This window comes from Xenia sp. Carnegie-2017, unplaced genomic scaffold (assembly GCF_021976095.1).
Source record: "Xenia sp. Carnegie-2017 unplaced genomic scaffold, XeniaSp_v1 HiC_scaffold_2, whole genome shotgun sequence".
NCBI lineage: Eukaryota > Metazoa > Cnidaria > Anthozoa > Malacalcyonacea > Xeniidae > Xenia > Xenia sp. Carnegie-2017.
Window position 1 is genome coordinate 5,415,469 of NW_025813482.1, and position 25,011 is coordinate 5,440,479.

At 34.0% G+C, this 25,011-nt stretch overlaps 3 protein-coding genes across 4 annotated transcripts; all 3 read left to right on the plus strand.

Annotated features, from left to right (window-relative positions):
- The first annotated feature begins 4,013 nt into the window (after positions 1 to 4,013).
- LOC124440765 (ubiquinone/menaquinone biosynthesis C-methyltransferase UbiE-like) lies at positions 4,014 to 5,276 on the plus strand. The gene has a single exon (XM_046991191.1). It carries the CDS (start codon positions 4,174 to 4,176, stop codon positions 4,966 to 4,968), a length of 795 nt encoding a protein of 264 aa, XP_046847147.1. The 5' UTR covers positions 4,014 to 4,173; the 3' UTR covers positions 4,969 to 5,276.
- Positions 5,277 to 7,245: 1,969 nt separating this feature from the next.
- LOC124440762 (RNA-binding motif, single-stranded-interacting protein 2-like) lies at positions 7,246 to 19,229 on the plus strand. The gene is given in 22 exon segments (XM_046991187.1): positions 7,246 to 7,500; positions 7,608 to 7,730; positions 7,860 to 8,182; positions 10,892 to 10,951; positions 11,467 to 11,598; positions 11,683 to 11,855; positions 12,341 to 12,393; positions 12,848 to 12,922; positions 12,925 to 12,938; positions 13,999 to 14,061; positions 14,142 to 14,236; positions 14,635 to 14,696; positions 14,768 to 14,833; positions 15,276 to 15,304; positions 15,524 to 15,561; positions 15,639 to 15,696; positions 15,784 to 15,834; positions 16,421 to 16,483; positions 16,586 to 16,690; positions 17,389 to 17,493; positions 17,759 to 17,937; positions 18,132 to 19,229. Coding segments are annotated over 20 exon segments (1,647 nt in total). The 5' UTR covers positions 7,246 to 7,500; positions 7,608 to 7,730; positions 7,860 to 7,963; the 3' UTR covers positions 18,139 to 19,229.
- A 1,122-nt stretch (positions 19,230 to 20,351) lies between these two features.
- Positions 20,352 to 24,827, plus strand: LOC124440764 (probable lysine-specific demethylase 4B). Of its 2 annotated transcripts, XM_046991189.1 has the most exons (9): positions 20,367 to 20,739; positions 20,806 to 20,911; positions 20,985 to 21,060; positions 22,435 to 22,740; positions 23,092 to 23,141; positions 23,212 to 23,315; positions 23,648 to 23,785; positions 24,263 to 24,322; positions 24,430 to 24,827. In XM_046991189.1, the coding sequence occupies exons 1-9, from the start codon at positions 20,617 to 20,619 to the stop codon at positions 24,562 to 24,564; spliced, it is 1,098 nt and encodes a 365-aa protein (XP_046847145.1). In that variant the 5' UTR covers positions 20,367 to 20,616; the 3' UTR covers positions 24,565 to 24,827. The 2 variants fall into 2 exon arrangements, with proteins under 2 accessions (XP_046847146.1, XP_046847145.1); XM_046991190.1 differs by lacking the exon at positions 24,263 to 24,322 and having other exon boundaries at positions 20,352 to 20,739.
- The last annotated feature ends 184 nt before the right edge of the window (positions 24,828 to 25,011 follow it).

Genomic DNA, 25,011 nt, shown 5'->3' on the forward strand with positions numbered 1-25,011 from the left:
CTGGCAAAATGAAAGCGATTAGATTATAAGACACTTGAATTAGACGCCCTCAACGAACCCATATCTATAGACATGTAGCGCGAAACTTGGATTTATGGGGAGTATATGAAATACTTGACGTGTATTATTTTACAAGTTATGAGATATATGTGCTTTTCGTTACCTTGATTCTATCAATTTGATTGTTTATCTTTGATTAGCAAACATCGTATTTATGAGTACGATTTTTTGTACATTTTTGTGCCAAAAGGAATTTGAAATCATTAACTGTTGAAAACTCTTGCTTACAAGATTACGAAAGTTTAAAAAGACTTAGTTCTATCGCAGTCAAACAAAAATCGTTGTCGTTATTTTCTTGTTATTCTTAATGATGCTAATGCAACCTGTGCTGCTAATAATCCATGAACTGCTTAACGCACACAACTGTGCTCTTTGGTTATCAGATAAGCGTAAATTACAGCATAAAACTCAACAACAACGAAAATAGTTGCCTACATTCTTCAGCACTCACCGTTCACACCTTATATACAATGTGTCACATACGATTTGCTAACCTATCTTTTCTTTATTCATGCAAACTTTTTTAGCACAGCGGGACCTGTGAATGTAGTGTTGCTACGTAGGATTTTTTTCTTATTCATGATAATTGTTCAAATGTTTTTGCCGGCAAGAGATCTTTTTCAAATATGCTTTGTTTTTCTAGTATTTTTGTAGCTTGTAGTATTTAGTCTTTATGATGAATAGGTTTTCAAAGGTTTTACTGCTAAATAGAGACACTTAATTTTCATAAATCTTTTCCTAAAATGCACATTTAATTCATAAAACCTTTGAGGTCATGGCGCGTAAGTGATAACTATGTTACATTGTAGACTTGAATCAAAATGAAGTAAAACGAAGTTTAACAGTAATATTATTACTTTTGATGGTAAATAACAAAGCACATTTTGCTTATTTTTTGTGTGAAATGCTGAAAATGCTGGGATAAACGAGATATGGATGACCTATATACATACGTTATAAATGTGACTATAAATATGACTCGTAGTTTTAAAGGTTGTACTAGTAAAATATACACTAGGAAAAAATTTAGAGCTGGGAAGAGGGTTTAGTATGTTTATCGTGCGGAATTGGTATATAATGCACACATTTTGACCGTTGTACATAGCCACGATTTACTCCGTTGTTAACGATCTATCTCTTGAAAGAAGCTTTACTTGACGCGCATTCTTGGTACTCAACCCAGGGAAATTCCTCTGTGAAAAACCCGGAAGAATTTCTTCATTTAATTTTAACTTCATTTAAGAGTTACAAATGTCGTTCATGTTGACATCGAGTCGAATTACATCTTCAATGATACATCATATATGCAGACAAAGGAACCAACACATGTTTTTGACAGTGTGTTTCTGAGGTGTAGATTTTCTACATTTTATACAGAATGAGTTTCAGCTCTGTTTTTGCCGAGTTTTTTGGTTGTTGGCCACAGATAGATTTTGTAATCTATCCAAAATTGTAATGCAATATTGAGATCACGTGGTTCCACGTCCACGTTGTTTTAATCGGAGTATCAGACATTGCTCGTCACTCATTGATTGCGTAGCATATCCGCTTGATGCTCAGTCAAAAGTCACGGCATCTTCTCTACAGAAAGAGTTAAATTACAAAGATTTGGCAGAAAAGTATTCACAAGTGAATGACTGCCAATTTATTTATTGAAAAAAACTTATAGACTCATTGGGAATAGTATTTGGAGATAAAGTTCTTGATGTCGATTGTGGTACTGGAGAAATCACAGCTTATATCGTAGACAGAGTGAAGGAAGATGGTTTATGTGTTGGTTTTGATCCTGACAAGTATCGTATTGAAGTTGCAATGGAAAAGCATCTTCCTGGTCGAACAAACATTATTTTCTTTCATGGCGATAGCTCGTCTAAATTTCCTCGTGCTAATGAAGAATTTTATGACAAAATCATCTGCACGTCAGTATTTCATTGGATGGACGAAGGGGAGAAGCTTGCATTTTTAAAGACGGCATACCTATCCCTTAGACCTGGAGGAATATTAGCTATAATAAGCCAGGATATGATGCCCGACGTTTTTAAACAAAGGCTAGAATTATTTCCTGGCGACGTCATAAAGTTGAGTCGCCCACCGCTCAAAATAGTAACAAAACATAAAGCAGAAGAAATATTGCTTCAAAATGGCTTTAAAATACAATCTGACAGATATTTTGGTTATTTTTATACGTTTAAAAGCTTGGACTATTATTTGACTTGGTTTTCTTCATCTGGGTACTTAGACGAGACAAAATTTTTACCTGAAAAAATTACTAAATTTGCGCTTCATTTCAGAACAAAGATGCGACAGTCCCTTTTAATATGACGTTGTACGAAATCGTTGCCACAAAATCAATTTAATTTTGTTATTCTTGTTTCGGACTTTCGTTTTTATATTGTGTTATGTAATTTCAACTTTCAAGTAATTTAATATTTATTGCATGTTGAAACTTCATCTTAATCATGAATATATTGGAATTTTCACGTAGTTGTAGTCTGAACTGTTGCTCATTACCATGGAATAACGTAGTTATAATTTGTAATGTTGCTCATTACCACTGTATAACGTAGTTATAATTGGTAATGTTGCTCATTACCACTGTATGACGTATTTATAATTTGTAATGTTGCTCATTACCATTGTATAACGTATTTATAATTTGAAATGTTGCTCATCACCACTGTATAACGTATTTATAATTTGAAATGTTGCTCATTACCACTGTATGACGTATTTATAATTTGTAATGTTGCTCATTACCATTGTATAACGTATTTATAATTTGTAATGTTGCTCATTACCACTGTATAACGTATTTATAATTTGAAATGTTGCTCAATACCACTGTATAACGTATTTATAATTTGAAATGTTGCTCATTACCACTGTATAACGTATTTATAATTTGAAATGTTGCTCATTACCACTGTATAACGTATTTATAATTTGAAATGTTGCTCATTACCACTGTATAACGTATTTATAATTTGTAATGTTGCTCATTACCATTGTATAACGTATTTATAATTTGTAATGTTGCTCATTACCACTGTATAACGTATTTATAATTTGAAATGTTGCTCATTACCACTGTATAACGTATTTATAATTTGAAATGTTGCTCATTACCACTGTATAACGTATTTATAATTTGAAATGTTGCTCATTACCACTGTATAACGTATTTATAATTTGAAATGTTGCTCATTACCACTGTATAACGTATTTATAATTTGTAATGTTGCTCATTACCATTGTATAACATATTTATAATTTGTAATGTTGCTCATTACCACTGTATAACGTAGTTATAATTTGTAATGTTGCTCATTACCACTGTATAACGTATTTATAATTTGAAATGTTGTTCATTACCACTGTATAACGTATTTATGATTTGAAATGTTGCTCATTACCACTGTATAACGTATTTATGATTTGAAATGTTGCTCATTACCACGGTATAACTTAGTTATAATTTGAACTGTTGCTCATTACCACTGTATAACGTATTTATGATTTGAAATGTTGCTCATTACCACTGTATAACGTAGTTATAATTTGAACTGTTGTTCATTACCACTGTATAACGTATTTATAATTTGAAATGTTGCTCATTTGCCGTTTGCCAATTTTTCAAGACTTCAAGACATGCGCCGTTATGCAAAACGTGTTTACTGAATGCTTTATGATGCCACAACCCATAAATAAGCCTGTTAAAAATCAGTATTCAGGTTAAACGTCGTTCGAAAGGTTTTCAAGTGTTGCAACTTTTTATTTGTTAACTTAAATAGAGAAATTTTCTCATGTGAAAGTAACGGGGTTTTTATGTGAAAAACTGTAGAGACGCTTTTGCTATATGCAGTGTGGGTTTTGTTTTCAGTGAATTCTCACTCTCTGATAGTCATTGTGTATAATTGTTTTGGAGTTGATTTTTATCTTTCGCTACAAGTGATCTTGACCTTGCATCGATGTGTGTTTCCGATCACATGATTTGTCAACGTATAGCATTGTTAACTTGCATATAAGGTTTCAATGTCTAATGCCTGCGGAGTTTATTGATCGTTAAATCGTATGCCCCTTGCCTAGTAAAGTTCAGTCCACAGGACCACAGGCATGAGCTCTTCTTTACAGAAACAGTTGTATTATAAAGAAATGGCTGAAAAGTACTCACGACTGAATGATTTCCAACTCTTTTATGGTAAGAAACTAGTAGACACATTGGACATTGCGCTTGGAGATAAAGTTCTTGATGTCGGTTGTGGTACTGGAGAAATCACAGCTTATATCGCTGACACAGTAAAGGAAGATGGTTTATGTGTTGGTTTTGATCCTGACAAGTATCGTATTGAAGTTGCGATGGAAAAGCATCTTCCTGCTCGGACAAACATTATTTTCTTTCACGGCGATAGCTCCTCTAAATTTCCTCATGCTAATGAAGAATTTTATGACTACGTATTTTGTTCGTCAGTGTTGCAGTGGATGAGCGAACACGAGAAGATAACATTTATGAAGACTGTATATTCATCTTTAAGACCTGGAGGGAAATTGGGTGTCATAAGTTCGGATGCAAATTTGAAAATTGTTAAATGCACTCAAGAGTTAGTTGCTGATTCCGATATAAAGTCTAGCCGCTGTCCTTTTAAGCAAATCACCAAACTTAATGCTGAAGAAATGCTTTGCAAAAATGGTTTTTTAATACTATCTGACAAATATTTTGACTATTCATACTTGTTTAAAACGTCAGATCTTTATTTAAGCTGGTTCTGCGCTTCTACCTATTTAGATAAACAAAAGTTTTTGCCTGAAAAGGTCGAGAATTTTATTCAGCATTTTCAAAATGAAGATGGAACGATCCCCTTTGAAGTTACGATGTATGAAATACTTGCAATCAAACCATATAGATCTTGATGTATTCAATAATGCGTAACAAGTAAATTTACTCTTTCATGAAGTTTATTGGTAGCTTGGTTCACCAAACCTCACCCCTCTATGGGTAGTGTAAAATGGCTTTCAACAAAGATGTTTACATAATACAGAAACTATGTAATAAACTAATAAAGAGAAAAGGGTATAGAGACAATTCAATCTAGTAACACTGATAATAAGGCTTGAGATGATAGTGAACTTTATAGAATAGTATACGTTTTGGGGGGTAATTATTGTAAGTAAACGCATGATTTCAAAGATATTTGTAATTAAAAAGTCCGAGGCCGCAAGTTTTACTAAATCTCTCGTAGTTTAAGGGTATATTTAATCATTGATATCCCTGAAAACATGCGACCAGGGCCCCGTTTACACGGTCAGACTGCGGTAGGTGGTTATGTTTACACGAATCCGGGCTAGAACTGATTTTTCAACCGGGTTCAGCAATTCTTAGCCCGGGTTGACTCGAAAATAAAGCCATAGACAAGCTAACCACCCGTGTTTACATGAAGAAACGAGCTAAATTTAACGCTTTAACACCTTACTAACCCGGGGTCGACCCGGGTCTACAGAAGGGTGCCCCGGGCTGGTAAATTGACCCAACTCGTGTAAAGTGTTAATAGGAATTTATTAGTAGACAGCTTGACCCAGGTTTGCACACCAACCCGGGCTGGCTGTCAAACCGGGTTCGTGCAAACGGGCTTAGTTTGTAATTAATAACATGCCTGCGGAGGAGAGTATAATAAATGCATTGAACTTTTCCGTTTGGCATTATTTTTATCAAACAAGTCCAATGATTTGAGTATTGACAACAATACGCAGATGGTGTTCAAAGCGTATATTGTTCATGATCAGCAAGGGGATAAAGAAATGAATGAAGATACTTCATTGTGAGTTCTGTTGTTGAATTAATTTTGTTCATTGAATATGTGTATAAATTTTTATGCATATACATGGTAGGGTAATTTTCGTCGAATTTTTCGTTAATGCCTGATTACCGATTCCATAAGTTAGTGACAAGGAAGTTGCCGATGCGAAAGAAAGACGAGTTTATCTCACAGCTCAATTACGTACAATATGTAACAGGAATGAGCTAAGCCTTGGAATAACGATATTCGCAATTTCAAACAAGCTGGCGAAACTGCCGCTAAATTTTCACTTGTATCTCATGTGTTGATAATCTAGCAGTCGCTCAAGAAGTCAAGAAGACCATCTACTTGGCAAGCTTGCCCTCGAAGTAGTGTGGTTTCAATTGACTTTTGCGAAAAGCATCGGGCCATTGACCTTTTCAAAGGAAGGAAGCTCACGTAGTTTCTACGGGCAACAAGAATGAAATGTGGAGACACGAACATACTGGTTGTAATATTGATAAGGAACATTTAGTGAGTCTAAACGTCCCTCATTATATATTGATGAGGGATATTTAGAGTTCTATTCCTCATCCCTATATTGCTGGGTGGAGGATATGTTATAAAATATACCTGTAGTAAAAAAACCCATCATAAACCACGTGTTATTACTGAAATTGGCCATCAATGTAAAACCTGCAGTAATTATGTCGAAAAATTCAAATCGTACAAGGCATTAGGTGGTTAATACCAACGAAGATCTGATGCTGAAATCGCTCAAAATATTCAGTAATGGACGATTTTGATGAATCAATTCGATGAATAGAGGTCGCAAGTTCAATTATCATTGAAACATTATACCTTTTAGCGGAAATATTTCATTTTATGTTTTTTAAAAAATTAAGTGGTATATGTCATTACAATTGTAACTTTGTTTAATAAGGGCCTTCTTGGTTATAACGAGGGTATATACTATAAAGCATTTTTTCAATATAAGCTATTTTTTCTTATGAAATTTCTTCTAGTTTAACTTTTATATTTAGTATTTTATGTGAATCCGTTTTTCTAAATTTATTTTTTATTTATTTCATATGCTATTTTATTTTTATATTGCAGGATAGTTTCTCTTTCATAGCGCCACATTATATATAATTTATTTAACCCAATACTTTATTCGTACAGAAAGCCTGGCACGAGTTTTCAATGTTCTTTTTTAAGCATTTAGTTGAAAAATACCAAGCAGACGTAAATTATTGTTTCTTTGCAGCTGATCATAAATGATATATTTTGTCTCTGTGCTAAGTTTTCCTTTCACATTTTCGCCGGTATGTGCAATCAAAACACAAGGATTGTATTTGCATATGTTAAGTATGCTCGTTGTCTGAATTTCTGACTCATTCACGCGTGCTCTCTGCTAATTCACTGTGGATTCTGCTGTTTATTCATACTATTTGTACATGTAGCGGCGGGAAATTTTTTTCTTATCTGGTAACTTCATTTTTTTCCGCTCTCCGATAAATTTTTTTCAGGCGAACGCACAGTTTTGTTCAAGCGTATTTTCTAAAACATTGTTTAAGTTGGAGTATTCGAATTATTTGCTGTAAAACCCGGGAAAGCGTAAAAAAATTACCTTGGCATACTACGGTAGCTCTTGCGCCGTACATCAAAGGTTTGTTTGTGTGCTGTTGTCTTTTCCTATCACAAGTTTTTTGAACTATCACACGTGTGTCTCAGGTGCAAAGTTCTAGCTATAATATTCGACATATTAAATCACAGGCAACTGCACGAACATGAATTGCTTACATTCCTGGCGCTGCACTCAAAGGGGTCGTCGTATATCTTAGTGCTTCAATCGGAAATTAGCTGCTTGCTATTGTAGCCGGTCATTAAAGATACTAGGTACGATGTAGTAGTAGTATTTTCATGCCTTTGTTATCCTTTAGAGATTCATCGTTGCAGATTACATCAAGAACATCATGTGTCGAAGTAGAATTTAAGCGTTAATATATACGGGAATGTTTTGTTTAGGTTTGTTGTCATTGTACGCCATGGTCTTATCGCCATTTCATTGAACGCTTGGTCGTAAGAGTAATATATGAACTATATCTGCAGCTGTTTGCTGCTCGTTGAAAATGAACGATACGGTACCTCATAATGAAGAACTCGCTCACACAAATCTTCTGCCGAGCAGAAGCGAATCTGACGAACTCAGTGATTGCAGCAGCGAACAAGACAGCAGGTTATCTGGCACTATAGAGAATAGTGAAACCACTAACTCGGATCAGATTTTAGAAAACGAAGGCAGCCGACCAGAGTGTGAGAAAAATATAGATGGCGATAACGAAAAGAAGGTAAGAACGTTCAGTACCTATAATGCATTTTAACCTCCCAGCACGAATTTTTGTATTATGGAAATTTTGTATGCTGCTCGAGCTGGCTACTTGCATATTGCGTTGAAGTTTGTTTGACGAGATACAGATTCGGCTAACTTTCAACTCGTTTTGAAATCATATGTCTTTTTCCAACTACCTCAATGTTAACAATGCGTTAAGGTTGGCGTGATAATCAAAACACATAACATTGTTTAGTGTTTCACTTCGTTATTTACAGTCATGCGATCGCTTACATATATGATTTACGGATAATTAACATTTGAAACACATTTTTTACGAACCAAACCTGATTGCTACACTACGCTTAATTGAAGGGAAAGTTTGTAGAAGAGAAAATGTGATGAAATTGTCACTATTCTTTTCTGATATATGTTTCATTATCTTTGGGCTAGTCATTGACTCTCTAGATATTGAATATTCAATAAGTGTAAATTTTCAAAACATTGGCGTTGTATTGTGCAAATTTGTGCCCAATTCTACTCGAATGTACATTTTTGTCTCCTGTTTTACTGCCATGTAGTGGCAATCGAACATTTTCATCATTGTCAACCGGAAGAAGTTTTTCCTGCCGGGGATATGTTACCTTTTGCCAAGTATTTGGAGGCTTTATCTCTGTCGCTCATTAAATCGTTACCATTGAAGAGCCTTTCGCTTCACAGTATGGCCGCGAAACGCTATGAATTTTTAAATCGTTGTACGTCGTAATGCTTTTCGGCAGGGCGTATATACAAGCCGGGGAAGACTTTTATTTTGAAAAAAGATGCATCACTATGATCTGAATCGCGTGTTTTTGTCATATTTTGCTATCAGTTAATACCATATATTTATCAGGTAGGAAAGTTCACTTTGGAATTTGTCTCAATTTATTCTAATAATTGTTTTTTTGTCAGTATACGGCGCTTAAGTATATTTCCATGAATAAAGTGCATTTTATGAAGTATTTTTAAATTAAAGTCATTACTTTAATCTCGTACCCAGTCTTTATTTAATGTTTGAGCAGCAAGTGACGCTCTCTTGCTTTGGGAGGTTGGTCTGGAGGTTGGCATTTCGTTAAGTGCGCGTATATCAAATGAAAGATTACTTTTACGTTTATCTTGTGAAAAAACATTCGTACATCAAGAGCTGAAAATATGAAGCATCTATTGATTTTTATCTTTTGATGTATGTACAAGCAAACTGCGATAGAATTTGCGCAAATGCAATGAAATTATCTAAATTAGGAGAATTCTTTCTTTGAAGCTCCTTGTTGAGATGTTTGTGGGCATGAACACTTGAGCTGGTGGTATAATTCGATGAATTTATTTTTGGCACACATCGAGTTTTCTGCCAGAATATATTTTCTCATATTTCAATGCTCGGCACGATTGAAAAGACATGAGCTGAGAACTCAAACATTATTCATTAGTTGTATGTCGCTACCCCCAACGCGTTATGTAAAAGATGTAGAAATCTGAAACTTAATAGAACGAATTTGTCATTACATAAAATCTTGAATAAACATCGCTATGTATTTAAAAACATTTTCAACAAATATCTTTCTGTAGTTTTTTGGGGAGATTAGATCTGCGTGTTTAGCACTAAACAGTTAAGGACAAAATCATTGTTGTCGGGGTTAAAGTAACTATTTATGGGAGATAATGTTGCTATTAATTAACCGTTGACTTTTTTCAACGAATGGGAATATGTTCTCTTAATTACTCCATCCGTTCTAAGTCGGAGACACTCAGCAGTTACTAATTATAATTTTTTATCATTTTGTAATTGTATGTTTACCAAAAGACTGCGCATTTTGATATTGCTTGAGAGGTTTACACTCTGTATGATTGTCTTTGTTTTGTACTTACGTTACCATTTAACCTTTGGCCTGTATCCAGTTTGTAATACGCATTACACAAAATTTCCTTTCTTCAGCATTTGGTTATTCAGTAATAATTCAGTTTGAGTGTGTAATTACCTTGTCGAAAGCGATTTATTTGCGATTGGCTGCATGTATTGTTAAACCAGTTCTTTACACGGTTTGTACAAGCTTGATTTCTTGGCAAATTCCGTCGTTCTGTGTGAGGATTTTGAGGAAATGTAAGATCCGCCTTGCAAACAGAATTTACTATTCGCAATTATTGAATAAATGCATTTTGTAGCAAATTAATTTGAAAAATAGCAATATAATTTCATAGAGATTTAAGTAAATTTGAATTCTTTTGATTATTTTCCACCAAGATTGTTGGAAGATTACAAAGAAATCTTATAGCAAAATGGAAAAAGTTTGATAGTGTTTGTTCGGTTTATAGACACAACGGCTTGTTTTGTTAAATTTGCATGTTTATCTGGCATTTGCCCAATTTATGGAGATATACGATATTAATAAACGATGAAAATAATCTAGTTAAACAACGCAAGCCGTTCACAGTATATAACATCAGCTACCTTACAATACAAAACGATGACGTAACAAACAAATATATATTACATTGCTGCAGTCTTTCTGTAAAGAGGACACGATGACGAACAAACTATAAAGATTTAATGTCACTTACGACTGCAGACTGTTTATTGTAGTCACTTGTTTTCAATGTGATGATGAATAAACGAAGGATAAATGATGGTCATACAATTAAACTTTATGAAATCATAAAATTCATGCGACATTTCGTTGTTTCTGTTTTTTAGAAACATCGCCAATCTCCTTTACAAAAGAAACAAAAGGCCAGTTCTACAAATTCTAACAAGGTAAAATGAGATTCGCTCCAGTTTGAAAAAATCTATTCTTGTATAATAGATAAAGATATATGTCTGAAAACCTTCGAAAGGTGAAAATCACATGTGCATGGTTTACAACTGTAATATAAGCTGGAACGCTAACCTCCTCGCAATTTTTCAGTGAAGGCGAAATTACATTAGTTCACTGATTCTTGTATGTTGTATGAGTTGTGAAGTAAAATTAGAGTTATTTTACTGCGACTGGGCATCTTATGTCTAACAAACTACTAGCTACAATGTAAATGCTTTCATTTTTTTATGTTCAGTGTAGTAAATTTTTCTCTTTTCATAATCATTGAGCCCTTATATGGAGAGTAGAATTTTTATTTAAACTGAAAGTAGCCTTTGCCATTTGATTGAAAATGACCTGCCATTGAGAAACGATTCATGAATCGGTTTCAAAATATCTTTTTGGAAGAAAGCACATTGATTATCTTGAATTCAACCAAAATCGTATGCGTTATCAATTTTTTCTTTGTTGATAGTTTCGAAACAATAATTACCTTCCTCGAGGACGATATTCAACCCAACCCAACCAATATACCAGATATCAACAACCTTCTTGGCCAATCAGCTATCCTTATCAACATGCAAACTATTTTCATTCGTTTCAACCTGTAAGTTTCAAGTTTATTATTTTATCATACCCTGCTATCGATCGTTTGCATTCTACTTGTAAACTTGATTATTTTCTTATTCAGTCATATCATCAAATCAACAACCCTCTATTGCTCAATGGCGTTTCGAATAGCAATCGTAGACTTAGCAGCGACAGCTCAACTGGCTCAACAGAGAAATTGAGTAAAACTAATTTGTACATACGTGGATTAAATGCTTCCACAACTGACGAAGATTTAGTGAATTTATGTAGAGAGTAAGTGTTCAAATATCGGCAAAACATGGTTGGGTCGTTTGGCAGAATTTTTCAGTCGATCATACATCTATTTTTTTCATACGTACATTGCACTCCTGAAATAGCTAGCTTTTTAAAGCAGCAGTTTCATCGTAAATACATAAATTCATGTTGGTCACTTTGTACTTTAGCGACTTTGCTTGTCTGGAATACTGTTATTCAAACAAGCTCTGCAGAGTTTGCTATCTTTAGAAATTTAGATATTGATATGAGATGTACAATTTGATAGACACGTTTATTAGTACCAAATGATTTAATTTCACCACATGACTGCAAACGAGAATGTAGCCAGTGGAGTGAATATCATAGCTGTTAAGTTTAGCTGACTGAAATAAATTACATTCGAATCGAGAAGAATCGGAATCAAAGATGTTAGATTTTATGTTTCTATTTTTAAAGACAATCAATTAAACGACGCATATGTTGAAATACTTTATTCATTTTAGGTATGGAACAATAATATCGACAAAATCTATTTTGCATAAGGATTCTAACATGTGTAAGTATTTCACTTTTGACCAAAACAACTATTAAAGTGAACCTTTTTGGGGAGACTGCTTCGTTATCTTCATTATCAAGGATTGGGAAGTGGAAAATATCCTTCGGCGTTTTACTTTGTTGTTCACGTACATAAATATTTGTGTATGTAGAGTGTTTTTTACGGATACATAAATATCTATGCTTAAATGTAAATTCTTGGGTATGTGTACTTTTTGGTTTCTTTTAACCATTGTGTTCCCGAATGCAATCAATTAGAATGAGATCTATGGCATTTATTTTTCTTATAATGAGTTAGAAGTTGACTAGATGTCTGTTGAATTATTTTAAAATAACAGACATAATACTTTGTCTTTCCATAGAAATAACTGCATGTCTTTTAGAATTTCCTTTGTTGTTTTCCTTTTATATTTATATCCAATGATTTAAACGTTTTATAAATATATATTTCGAAGGTTATGGGTTTGTTGATTTTGATCACCCGCAATCTGCCCAAACAGCGGTAGCTGCATTAACGGCAAATGGAATCCAGCGCAGATGGCTAAGGTTAGCGGTATAACAGACATATCATCATCATCATCATCATCAGCCTGTCACGCCACTGCTGGCGGATGGCCTCCACATCTTTCTCCACTCTTCACGGTCTTGGGCTCTCTGGATCCACATGCTGCCCGCTCTCTGCTCGATGTCATCTCTCCATCTCCTTTTTGGTCTTCCCTTGCCTCTTTTCTTGTCCCACGGGGTCCATTCAGTTGTCTTTGCCCATTTATGATTTTCATTCGGGCTAGATGTCCTGCCCACTTTCCTTTGGCTTCAATAACTTTCTCAATGACATCCTTCACCTTTGTTCTTGCTCTCAGGTCTTCATTCCGGATCTTATCTCTCCTCTGACACCGAGCATTGATCTTTCCATGTTCCTTTGGTGATTTCTCTCTTTGATGGTTGGTAAGCGCCCACGTCTCTGCTCCATAAGTCATTGCTGGTAGTATGACAGTGTTCATGATCTTCCTTTTGAGACACATGGGCATTCTTTGATCTCTCATGAACATGCTGTACTGTCCAAATCTCTTCCAAGCTGATGTTATTCTTTCATCTATTTCTCTCGCCATCTCATTTCCTGGTGTTAGTAGTTTTCCCAAATACTTGTACTCTTCAACCTCTTCCAGCCGTTCTCCATCAATCAATATTCCTTTTCTTCTCCTTCGCTATTTCATTGCACATGATCTTTGTCTTCTTTTTGTTCATTTTCATTCCATCTTTCCTCACTTCTTCGTTCAGATCGTTCAAAAGTTTGCTGAGGTGTTCTTCCTTTTCAGCAAATAAGATGATATCATCTGCAAATCTCAGGTTGTTCATCCTCTCCATTGATGTTAATTTCCACTTCAACTTCCATTCTACTGAATATTTCTTCCAGCGCTGCTGTAAACATCACTGGTGACAAGGTGTCTCCTTGCCCCACTCCCTTCATGATCTTGATTTTTCGGCTAGTTGATTCAGTTCGAACCTGAGCTGTGCCTCCATATGTTTGTTTTTTTTTTGTGTTTTGTTTGTTTTGGTTTTTGTTTTGAAATATTCAAGGCTTTAATTATTTGTTTTGTCTATTCAGCAACAAGAGCAGGATCCAACAAATCTTTATTTTCAAAATTTACCCACTATTGTTGATGAAACTGTAAGATTATTTTGCATTGATTACTGATCCAAAAGAAAGTTTAATCGCCACAATGTCGTTTCTGTTCCTTTTATTTTCAGACACTTGAGAGCATGCTTAAACCCTACGGTATAGTTATATCGACTAGAATACTACGAGATACAAGTTCATGCAGTAAGGGCGTTGGCTTTGCAAGGTAGGATTTGCTGTTACATCTTTCTTTAATTCCGGATTTTCTCCGGAATTGTTTCTTATTGGTAATTGAAAAATTATATTGTCTACTTGCATAAGGATACGGTAAGTGAAGAAATAGATCAAGGCACATCATTCGCTATGGCGACTCCCATTGATGGGCGACTCCTAAAAGGAGAAGCCAAACGAGAAGAGAGAGATTGATTATATATTTCTTCACATAAGAAAGATTACGTCACAAGCCACGTGATGTCAATTTCTATCTATCAATATTAATGATAATATTAACCCATCTTCTCCACTTTGAGAATATAATTGTGTGACAACATTACTTCAACTCTTGAGAAAGTTTTTTAGAGATAATTTATTGTTTCAATTTTGTAATTATGTGCTCTTTTACAGAATGGAAACAAAAGAAATATGTGAAAACATTATTAAAAAACTGAATGGAACTTTTATTAAAGGTACATTTTGAGGAAAACCTGTGTCAAATATATTTCTTATCGCCCAACCTTGTGTTTCTTATTCATCCCAGGGTCTACAGAACCCTTGCTTGTAAAATTTGCTGATGGCGGTCCAAAAAAAACCAAGCAGTCAACAGGTAGAAATATGTTTTTACTAACATCGTTACTAAAGTTTAATTTTTAGGCGATGTTGAAACTCTTGATCGGAAAAATTATCTCCAACCTACCAAATTAACGCCAAATAACTTGTTTGTTGCTTTTTTGTATTTTTAACATACTAATAAATTGGGCAAAGTACATGGCCAAACATTTATAGCCTCGTTGATAAAATTATTAACTAGAGCTTTACATGCAAAAGCAGCGAAAACATTTTTATATCTTTTCCCTGATATTTGAAAAAGATAGATTTCTCTGTTAAATTTTGCTAATTGTCATTTTGCTAACATTGCCTGAATTCAGGCAACCAATCACTTTTGCAAATGTCGTCAATGTTGGTTGAGATGTTAATGTGAACGAGAAGTAGTACATGCATGATTTAACTGCAAAATTAAAATTTTTGATATTGTTCTCATTATACAGACAGACTTTGGCGTGGTGCTTTAAAAGAGGTGAGTGTGTAGAATTTATATCATTTACTTCCGGCCGGCATAAGGTATAGTGTTGATCAAAGTGTTGTTGATCAAACCGAACCTGATGAATGGCTGTTTCAAAATTTTGCAAACTGGTTATAGTTTTGAGTTTCATCCAAGAGAAATTGCAGAAATTTAGAAATTCACATAATATTACCTGCGTGTGTTTTTTGATGTTTTTTTTTTGTATTTTTGCAGCCTCATAACATGGCATTCGACATTTCGCCTTTAAATGGGTATAAGTGTTTAATCTATTTCTCCTCAGATATTTTCACTGCATGCTAAATGATTTTTTCTCTCTTTTTTTTCACAGACGAATGAATATGGCTGTTGCAACAAATGTTTCCTCATCTCATTCATCTTTAACACCGGTATGAATTGATTTTCTTCCCAATGTGATGTTAAAATAGGACTTTTAAATCTTCCTAGATTTCAATATGAACATGTTTGTTTAACAGGGTAGTTACCCTCAAGGCACATCACCTGGCTTACCTACAGGATATCAACAGGTATGATATCAACTTTGCTTGAAGGGACTTTGATCTCAAGATCCTGGGAATGAGGTTTCTTTACTATATCATGAAAGTCCCTGCTTTTGATATATATGGACTTGCTGCAGCGTATGATTATTTGAGCAAAAAGAGGTACGCGCGAAGTACATATAATGACCCTAAAACAAAATTGTTATAATAAGTCATTATCTTAAGGATTATGTTTCAGGTTTGATTTCGCTTAGGTAAATATGATTTTTCTTACTCAGTAGTCACTACAAAAGTTAAAGAATAAGCATAGTTAACTGAACATAGAAAACGTTCGCTTTATCTGTGAACACTGTCAGTACACCTATATATAGTTTTTCGGTTTAAATTACATTACCAATATTTAATAAAGAGAAATTCATCAACGTTTACCAATGTTTGCAAGAGTAGTGGTGGGTTCTCACTAACGAGTTGAAACAAAAAGAAGTTGTATGAAACGTCTGCGGTAAATTTGAGCACTAAATCGACATTTCGGTGTTTAATCTATGTAAAAACAATGTGTGGGAAAATTTTCACCGCACATCAACTTATTGTATGTTTTATTATCTTATTTTAGTATGCTACTTGGCAAGGCATTTCTAATCCAACATATCTTCCTCTTCAGACACAAGTTGCTGCAGTAAGTTGCCAAAAATTACCAACGCTGCCAATTACACACGCTTATCACGCCAATTACACGTGCTTATTTATTATTAATTACACGTTATTTATTTATTTCTAGGGTCAAATTCCTTTAAGTCCAACTGGAACTCTTGATCAGGGAATGCACGCTAGCAATCTACAGCAAATAACAAACCAGTTTCATCATATGCATGTCTCTGGAAATGTGAGGATTTATTGCTATTATTTCTTTGCAAAATGTGCTTACTCGTATTTTTCCTGTGACGTGTAAGCTGTCTTACTCTTCTCTTGAAAGCGACATATTTTTGGATTTGGATCACGTGATCTTGTCAGCGAATAATTGTATTACCAAGTTTACTTTTCGTAAACTACAAATCTAATAATGTTTTCTCAATTTTGACAATTATTAAACACAGAACTTAAAAACATATGAAATAGCAGGCGCATATACTGTCATAAAAGATGTATATAAATTCTTTTTACACTATTTAGGACTAGAAATATGTTTAATTTTGCCGACATAATCATTAAGTAGGATATCTGTCAACGTTGGCATTACATAATTGCAGTGCCTACTCCGTAGATAGTGTTGATTCTCTTGATAACATTTGATCAGTTGTGCCTCCGGGCAGAAGTCTCTAATATTTGTAGAAAAGTAACACTTATTGCTATAATATTGCTACAAGTTTTTTCAATCTAAAAACCCTTGAAGAACTCTACGCTTAAACTAGGACTTTTTAACCCCTAAATCTTTATTTAATGAGAGTAGCGTATGCATATATAATGTAAACTTATGTAATACAACCATGTTGAATATTTGTCGACGTGTGAATATTTTTATATGAAAGTTTTTTGTCGCTATGCTTTGGATGTGCAATCATTTTCGCCATTGTGTTTATATAGCCATATATAAGTGCCATGCATGGTGGATATCCTTCTCAACAACCGTGGCATCATATTATGCAAAATCCCCAATCTCATCACATGATTCAAATGCCATTCAATGAGGTATGTTTTAATGAGGAATTTATCTCATTATGTTTTGTGTTAAATGCCTTCGGCGCATCAGTCCAGCTAAAGTTTAACGTTTGGAAACGGACCTAAACCAAACTATATATTTCAATTTCATAATACCCAGAAGTGCGGGTGTCATTTAAAAAAAACTTTGTTTCTATGTTTTCCTTATTACTATGAACCTTTTCCCTATAAAGAAATACTATTTTTCTTCATAAATCTTTGTTACGAAAGGTATAATAATAGTGTCTACATGTAGGAGCTCGCTTTAACTAATGATGGCAGCGAATCTACACTTCACGGACAGCCTGTTCAAGCTGTTTCTTCTGGGCAGTCTTCGATCCACGTTCAACCTAATAATCTTGGACAGTTAGATCCAACTGTCTTAGACGATCAGAGAGCTTCCAATTATCCTGCTACAATGGTTACATACCAAAGGTAAGTGTTAAAATATAAAATATTGCCCAAATGTGTCATGTTATCTTTGTTACAAAAATTTATTACTCTTGTGGAAAGGAATAATAGAAATTGAGTACTTCTACCATGATACTTTCACGATTTATAATAATAAGTTTTAGTTGCATGTTCTGAATGAAATGACGCTACATACGTGCTGTTTGGTAATACTTTAGGTCTTGATGAAAGACATGATGGTATTAAAACCTCTTGGAGTGGCTTTGAATACGTTTGATATCATTTCACGAGCACCCAGGCTGCAAAATTTGCATGCCGAGATTAAAGTCTCCCATTATGGCGGCCATGTCACCTAAAATGATGTTTAAATATTTCAATGGACACAGTTGCATGGCAGAACTGAAGTGGTTTTACTGAGATTGTGGTTTTTGATAACTTATTGTAGCTAATTTAATATCGAAGCAATTTTGAAAGACAAATCGTTACGATTTTAACCTCGGGAAATCATGGTAATGTAAATTATTCGATAGTCTTACTTCTTTAATGAAGAACTTTTCAAAGAAAATTAATTAAGGTTTTTTTACATGTTGAATGTTTTATGTCGGCCCATGCAGAATACATCAATGAGTGAAATTTCATCCCCCGAGAGACACAATTTAAATTGACATCATAAATATCACTCAAAAAGTAAGTTTTCATAACTTATTGTAAGTGCTAAATGAATGAATCCCAGTCAGCTTATAAAAGGTCAATTGCTATTGCTCTGTTTTGACACGATGCTTTGGAATTCATCAAACTTCTGTACATCGTGTAATGAGCAACTAATAATGTTGCTCAACGTTGAATGAAATTAAACAACTGTTTAATGCTAATTCAGAAATTTAGTATTTTTGAATTCAAGAGACGCTTTGTGGCAATTACTTGGAGAGTAAGGCTGTGTTTTATTATCTTTCATTTATTCATTTAGTATTTATAACAACATACCTCTGGGAGAACTTCCTTTGTGTGTGGTGTTTAGTTGTTTGTTCTCACTAAAATTTCAAAATGCCATTTTCTATTACAATATTGAAGAGGGTTGGGGTGAAATTTCACGTCATTAGTTGGGCTAAAAAACTCTTCATGTAATTAAACCTTTAACCATTGAGTCTTCGTTTGCACTTCGTTTGGTAAATTTCAGCATTGAAAAAAGTCAAACAAATAAAATTTACTGCACTAGTTGCTATGACAACACCCTATACAAGTTAGAAAGCACAATAATGCAACACAAACTTACTTATCTTTAAACTCTTTAGTGTGATTTGATTCTTCAGACAAAACTATTGTGTTGACAGTTCTTGTGTTGGCATATCTTAATTTTCTTTGCTTTTACAAAGTGGTAAGAATTTTTCATTTTGATCTTGTGTGTTGAACCTCGCCGTGACATCGAGAATACATGTTCTCAACCGATTAAATCGTTTGATAACGACCTCTTTGGGAACAATAAAGGAATTACCAACGAAAAATGATTCTCTGACGATTCTTTGTCTTTCAAAGAGGCAAAATGATGTTTAGGTAAAAATTACATTTTTAGTTTTTACCCAATAAAACTTTGCTGAGAAAGACAGGAAAACTAGAGCACATTAATTTCAGAAATTAGTTTGTTTTTGAAATTTCTTTGATTGTTTCAGATATTCAAAACTGTTGTTGTCCATATTCAACCCAGCATTCCTTATTTGACACCGTTATAAAACTGGAAAATTCAACCTCCAATGCATTGATTGATGGGAGAGCAAAAAAATGGGTATTGGGAAATTTCCCATACTCAATAGTTAAGATGTAAAAAATACTACTTTTACGTATAAGATATGACGTCAGAGTCGCCATCTTTCATTGTCATGTTCATCTCTAGGAAATGAGTGAAAAACGTCACTTCTGGAACTCCTTGATGGAAAATGAACTTTGATTAATTGGCACCGAATATTTTGAAAACCGAAAATACACAATTCATGGAGGGCTCAGCCCTTGTGAACTTTGGCATTACAAAATAAACAAGGTAACTTTACAACACAAATGCTTCAAAATTTTAACGCCGTGAAAATTTGTGTAGCTCTACATAATTGCTTGTGAATCGCGAATTTGTGTAAACGTGACATAAAACTAATGGCATTAATGTTTAGTTTAATAACTTCAATTTTTAAAACTAAATTGCTGCTCACTTAAACTTCACGACGCACCTCTTATTGTGGATTTTATTGACATATTCTCATTTTTAGTAATGTAAATCACATAATATATTATGATAATATACAAACCACCTCTAGCTTCATCTTTGAACACACTGTGGAAAGAGCTTGAGTTGATGTGATGTGGCTGTCTAGTACGCGTACTTAGATTAGTTATGCATACAACCGATCTGGGTGTTAATTTTTATTTTTTCGGCTATCTGATTTCATATCTTGCTTTCCATTTCTAAACAGTCCATTTTCAAGGTCGAGTAATTCATTTATATGTTTTTGTCAAATATGCTTTGTTTTTTATTCGGTCAACGTGGTCAAATTGACGAATAAATTGTTGCGGTCTCTATAACGCGCGTAGTTTCCTGGGGAGATTGTTGCTCAGTCATTATGGTTTGTCCTGTCGTTTCTCTCCGAAATGGCAAGTGAAATTGTGGAATGGACGCTGGGAAATGTCGTTTATTTTTTATTTAAAGTTTGACTTATAATTATGAGGTTTCGTGAAGTTGATGGAGTGCAGGTTTTTGAACCATCTTTCGAGGAATTTCAAGATTTTAGCCGATGTATTAGCGAGATAGAAAGGCTTGGAGCTGCAAGAACGGGTCTCGCAAAGGTGGGAATTTGCCTTTGTTGACTTTTTGCTACTATCTTTGTTAAGACTTTTCTTTTTTGTTACTAGGTTATTCCTCCAAAAGGATGGATTGCTAGGAAAGATTATTCCACGATAAATACCGGTGAATTTCGTATTCCTGCTCCAATATCACAAGTCTTTCAGGGTCGCCAAGGTTAGCATTGTTGTCGACGTATGTCATCGCTTTTCCATGCGGTTCTTTTATGTTGTCTTTTTTTCCAACTCAGGATTATACGAACAGTATAATATTGTGAAAAAGGGCACAACTGTTCATGAATTTGAAAAACTTGCTAGAAGTGAAAGGTATTTAAACAAATGTGTGTTGTGTGTAATGTGAAGTAAACAAAGTGTGTATGTATTATGTGTGTTCAAAATTTTCATTTCAATTCGTTCAAATTTAGAATACTGGGGCCAGTTGCACGAAGCCTGGATAGCGTTATCCACTGGATAGCAAATTTTTCGGAACGTTCATAAAATCTCTTAAATAAACGTACGATTTGAACTGTGCAATCGCTGAAATAAAATATTGTTTCGAAGATTACAAAATTTCTTTCTCATAAGAAAAATATAAACACCTTTTTTACAAGTTTGAAAATTTTTGTTATCCAATGGATATCGTTATCCAGGCTTCGTGCAACCGGCCCAAGCTTGTCTTTTGTTTATACTTCTGCTGACACTTTAATGATACTATTAATAACGGTATATAAAATTGCAGTAAAGGTAGAACAAGTAGATTAAACTTGTTACAAACTTATTCTCATGAATTTCTCCTTACTATGTGCTTTAGCCATTATAATTCAAAAATGCATTAAGTCTAACTACTTTTAAAATAATACTCCTCACTTAATACCTAATCCCTAAAGAAACATAATGTCAAGCAAAATGCTCTAAACATCATTTTTCACTTGTTCTTTCTTCAATATTTAACATGCTAGAAGATGTTAACTCTCAAAACAGTCACTGCTGTACGTATTACCAAATCTCATTCCTAATTTGTGCTTGTTACATGACTATGGCACAACTGAGTTTCAATAAGATTTCTAGTCTATTGGTTTAATCAGTCATTTGGTCATATCTTGTGCGATACTTGCTAAGAGCAAAAGTACTGACTCTAGCTGCATAGTCAATTTATAGTATATATCAAATTCTTTGGAACAACTTTATAAATACCTTGATCCACTTATCCATGTCAATTGATGATATGATCTAGTTATCCAGATAGTCATTATCTGATTCTCATAACTCCAACTTCCTTGACATCATTTGCTTCTTCCTAAATATTCCTTTTTTGTCAAAAACATTCACAAAACTAGTCATAAACATGTTTTCACTTTAAGGAGATGATTAAGACTTAGTTGAATATAACTTAGCTTCTGTGTATTATTTTTCTTATTATGGCAAGGTCATTTGCAAACTCCAAGCATTTACATTAATAGTTCAATAATTTACTTACTTAATCCACATTTGTTCATTTCATTTAATGATTGTAATCTGTTTATTTTGAGTTTGTCTATGAACTGCTTTAGAGAAGAAATTACTATGGTGTTAAAATAATGTTTTGTCAATCCTTATTTGAGTCGTGACTCAGCGACAATTTTTCACAACAGAATAGATGTAATGTCACGATACTATAAATTACCATCAACACTTATCATAATGAAACTCAATGATATGTAGATACGAGCCTCCAAAAGGTAACCATAGTGACCTTGAAAGAAAATATTGGAAAAACATTACTTTCCGAACACCTTTATATGGTGCAGATGTTTCTGGTTCAATATTTGATGATGATGTTCATGCATGGAATATTAGCAACCTTCCCAGCATTCTCAATAATATGTTAGAAGAAGAAGATGTCAGGATTCCTGGAGTAAATACACCTTACCTTTATTTTGGCATGTGGAAGTCAACATTTGCTTGGCATACTGAAGATATGGATTTGTTCAGCATTAATTATATACACTATGGAGCTCCTAAAACATGGTTAGTTATCTTCATATAGTTTTTTTATTTCACTTGAACTAAATTACTTAGATCATTTTGTCACCAGTTTTTTACAGCTTTATCAAATATTTGTGAATTTCATTTTTAACGTTTTAGTTTAGAAGTTCATTTGACTAAAATATATGTTGTTCAGTGGTGTAACTTGCTCTATATCTTACTCCCAGTATGCAAATATTTTTGTGTTCACTGACATTGAGAGCAATAGTGGTAATGAAATGAATGTTTATCTTTCAAAATTTACATAGCAAGGGTAAATCTGCAGGCAGACTATGCCACTGATCAGGAAGAGCTTTGTCAGATACAGAGAATCACTCTTTTATTAAATTCTAGGTACGTTATCCCTCCAGAACATGGAAAACGTTTGGAAAGACTTGCTGCAGGTAGATATTTTAATATAGTCCTTAAAGAATTAGAAAATTTTGGGAAATCTCACTCAGTTCTCTTCATTAGGTTTCTTTCCAGAAAGTTTTGCCTCGTGTTCTAACTTTCTTCGTCACAAAATGACGGTGATATCTCCTCAAGTTTTGAAAAAGTATTCTATACCATGCAGCAAGGTATGCACAATGGACGAGTATTTTAAATAAGCTCGTTAAGGATTTTATAAGTCGCTCTTTGATTTTTTTGTGGGCTATGTTGCGGCCAGACAAGGCATTTCAGTCCTCACCAAATCCAAGCATTTAAACGTAGTGATTTCAATAAAGACACTAGGTGTGATGAGCATCGTTACTTTTAATGGGCCTCTATATCAATCAATGCTTTTGCTTGTCAAACTTCTCTTGACCACATGAATGTCTCATGTCAATTTTACTGCTGTTAAAGTGTGTATCTTTTTCATCCCTCCTTTCTTGACAAAACTCTGCATCGTTGTACATATAATTTCGTTCAGGTCATTCACGAAGCTGGCCAATTTATGATAACATTTCCTTTTGCTTATCATTGCGGTTTCAATCATGGTTTCAATTGTGCAGAATCAACGAATTTTGCAATCGAAAGCTGGATTGATTATGGAAAAAAGGCGGAACAGGTATGCTTTACTTATTTTTACAACTTATCAAAGGAATTCTCGTTGCTTATGCGCAAAAAATAAAGAGGGGGTGATTGTCAGAAGACGTCTTCGAGTCAAAAAGGCTCAAAAACATGCAGCATGCACTAGAATCTCAAGCAAAAGAATGACGATGACTTTTTCTCGTGTTTCACTAAAAGTTGAGACCATGCATAGGATTGACACCTGGGCATTTTTGTACAAAACTACAAAGCCCATACAAGCCTAAAGTAACCTTGCTATGTTGCAACATAAAGATCTTTACTTGTTGCAAATGATCTGGGAACATTTCATATGCAAACGATCCTACATTGAATAGTTAACGATTAAGAAAATACGTAATTTAACAGTCAAAAGGCTTTGTTCTGTTTTAATGTTTACAATGTTTATTGCATTGATATATACGTACAACATCCAACCAGTTGTTGTACTATTTACAACTACATGTCATTTGTGTAGTGTGATTGTCATTCGGATTCCGTTAAAATTGACATGGATATGTTTGTTAAAAAATACCAGGTATGTTTTCACTTTATAAAGAAAAGGAATGTTTTTATTTGTGAAATGGAAATTAAAAACATATTGTATTTTATTGTTTGAAATATCACCAGTGTCTTTAATTTTAGCCCGAGCAATGGGAGGAATACAAGGCGAGCAAGATGAGTGATTCTGATTCATCTGACGAGGATGATCTTCCTTTAATCGAAATAGCAAAAAAATACTCGAAAAAAACGAGGAAAAGCACAAGATGCGCCAGGTGACACTTGACTTCATTGTACAGTGAAGAACACTTGTAAATTTGTAGATTAAATTCAGTTGTATTTTTTACACATTAATTTATTTTTTTTCTTTAAATTGCTCGTTTTTTCTGTTTGCCTCGAGTTTCTTCACAATTTTTCAACGTATAGACTTCGTAAACATTTTTGTAGAAATATTTGTGTATGTTTATTTATTTTGATACTTTTGTATTATTTTGTAAATATTTTTCACAAATTACACGGAATGAAATCTTTCAACTATTGAACTGCGTACTTTGTTTGAGTACATCAGCATGGCGAACAATAGCTAGCTATATCACTCAGTCAATGGTTGTCGATAGCAATGAAGCATTTGATATCGTTTTGAGCTTAGTAGACATGAACACTACCTTTAACCAAGTACCTTACTTTACAAATGGAAGACAAGAGTCGATGACAGTAAAGCATTGT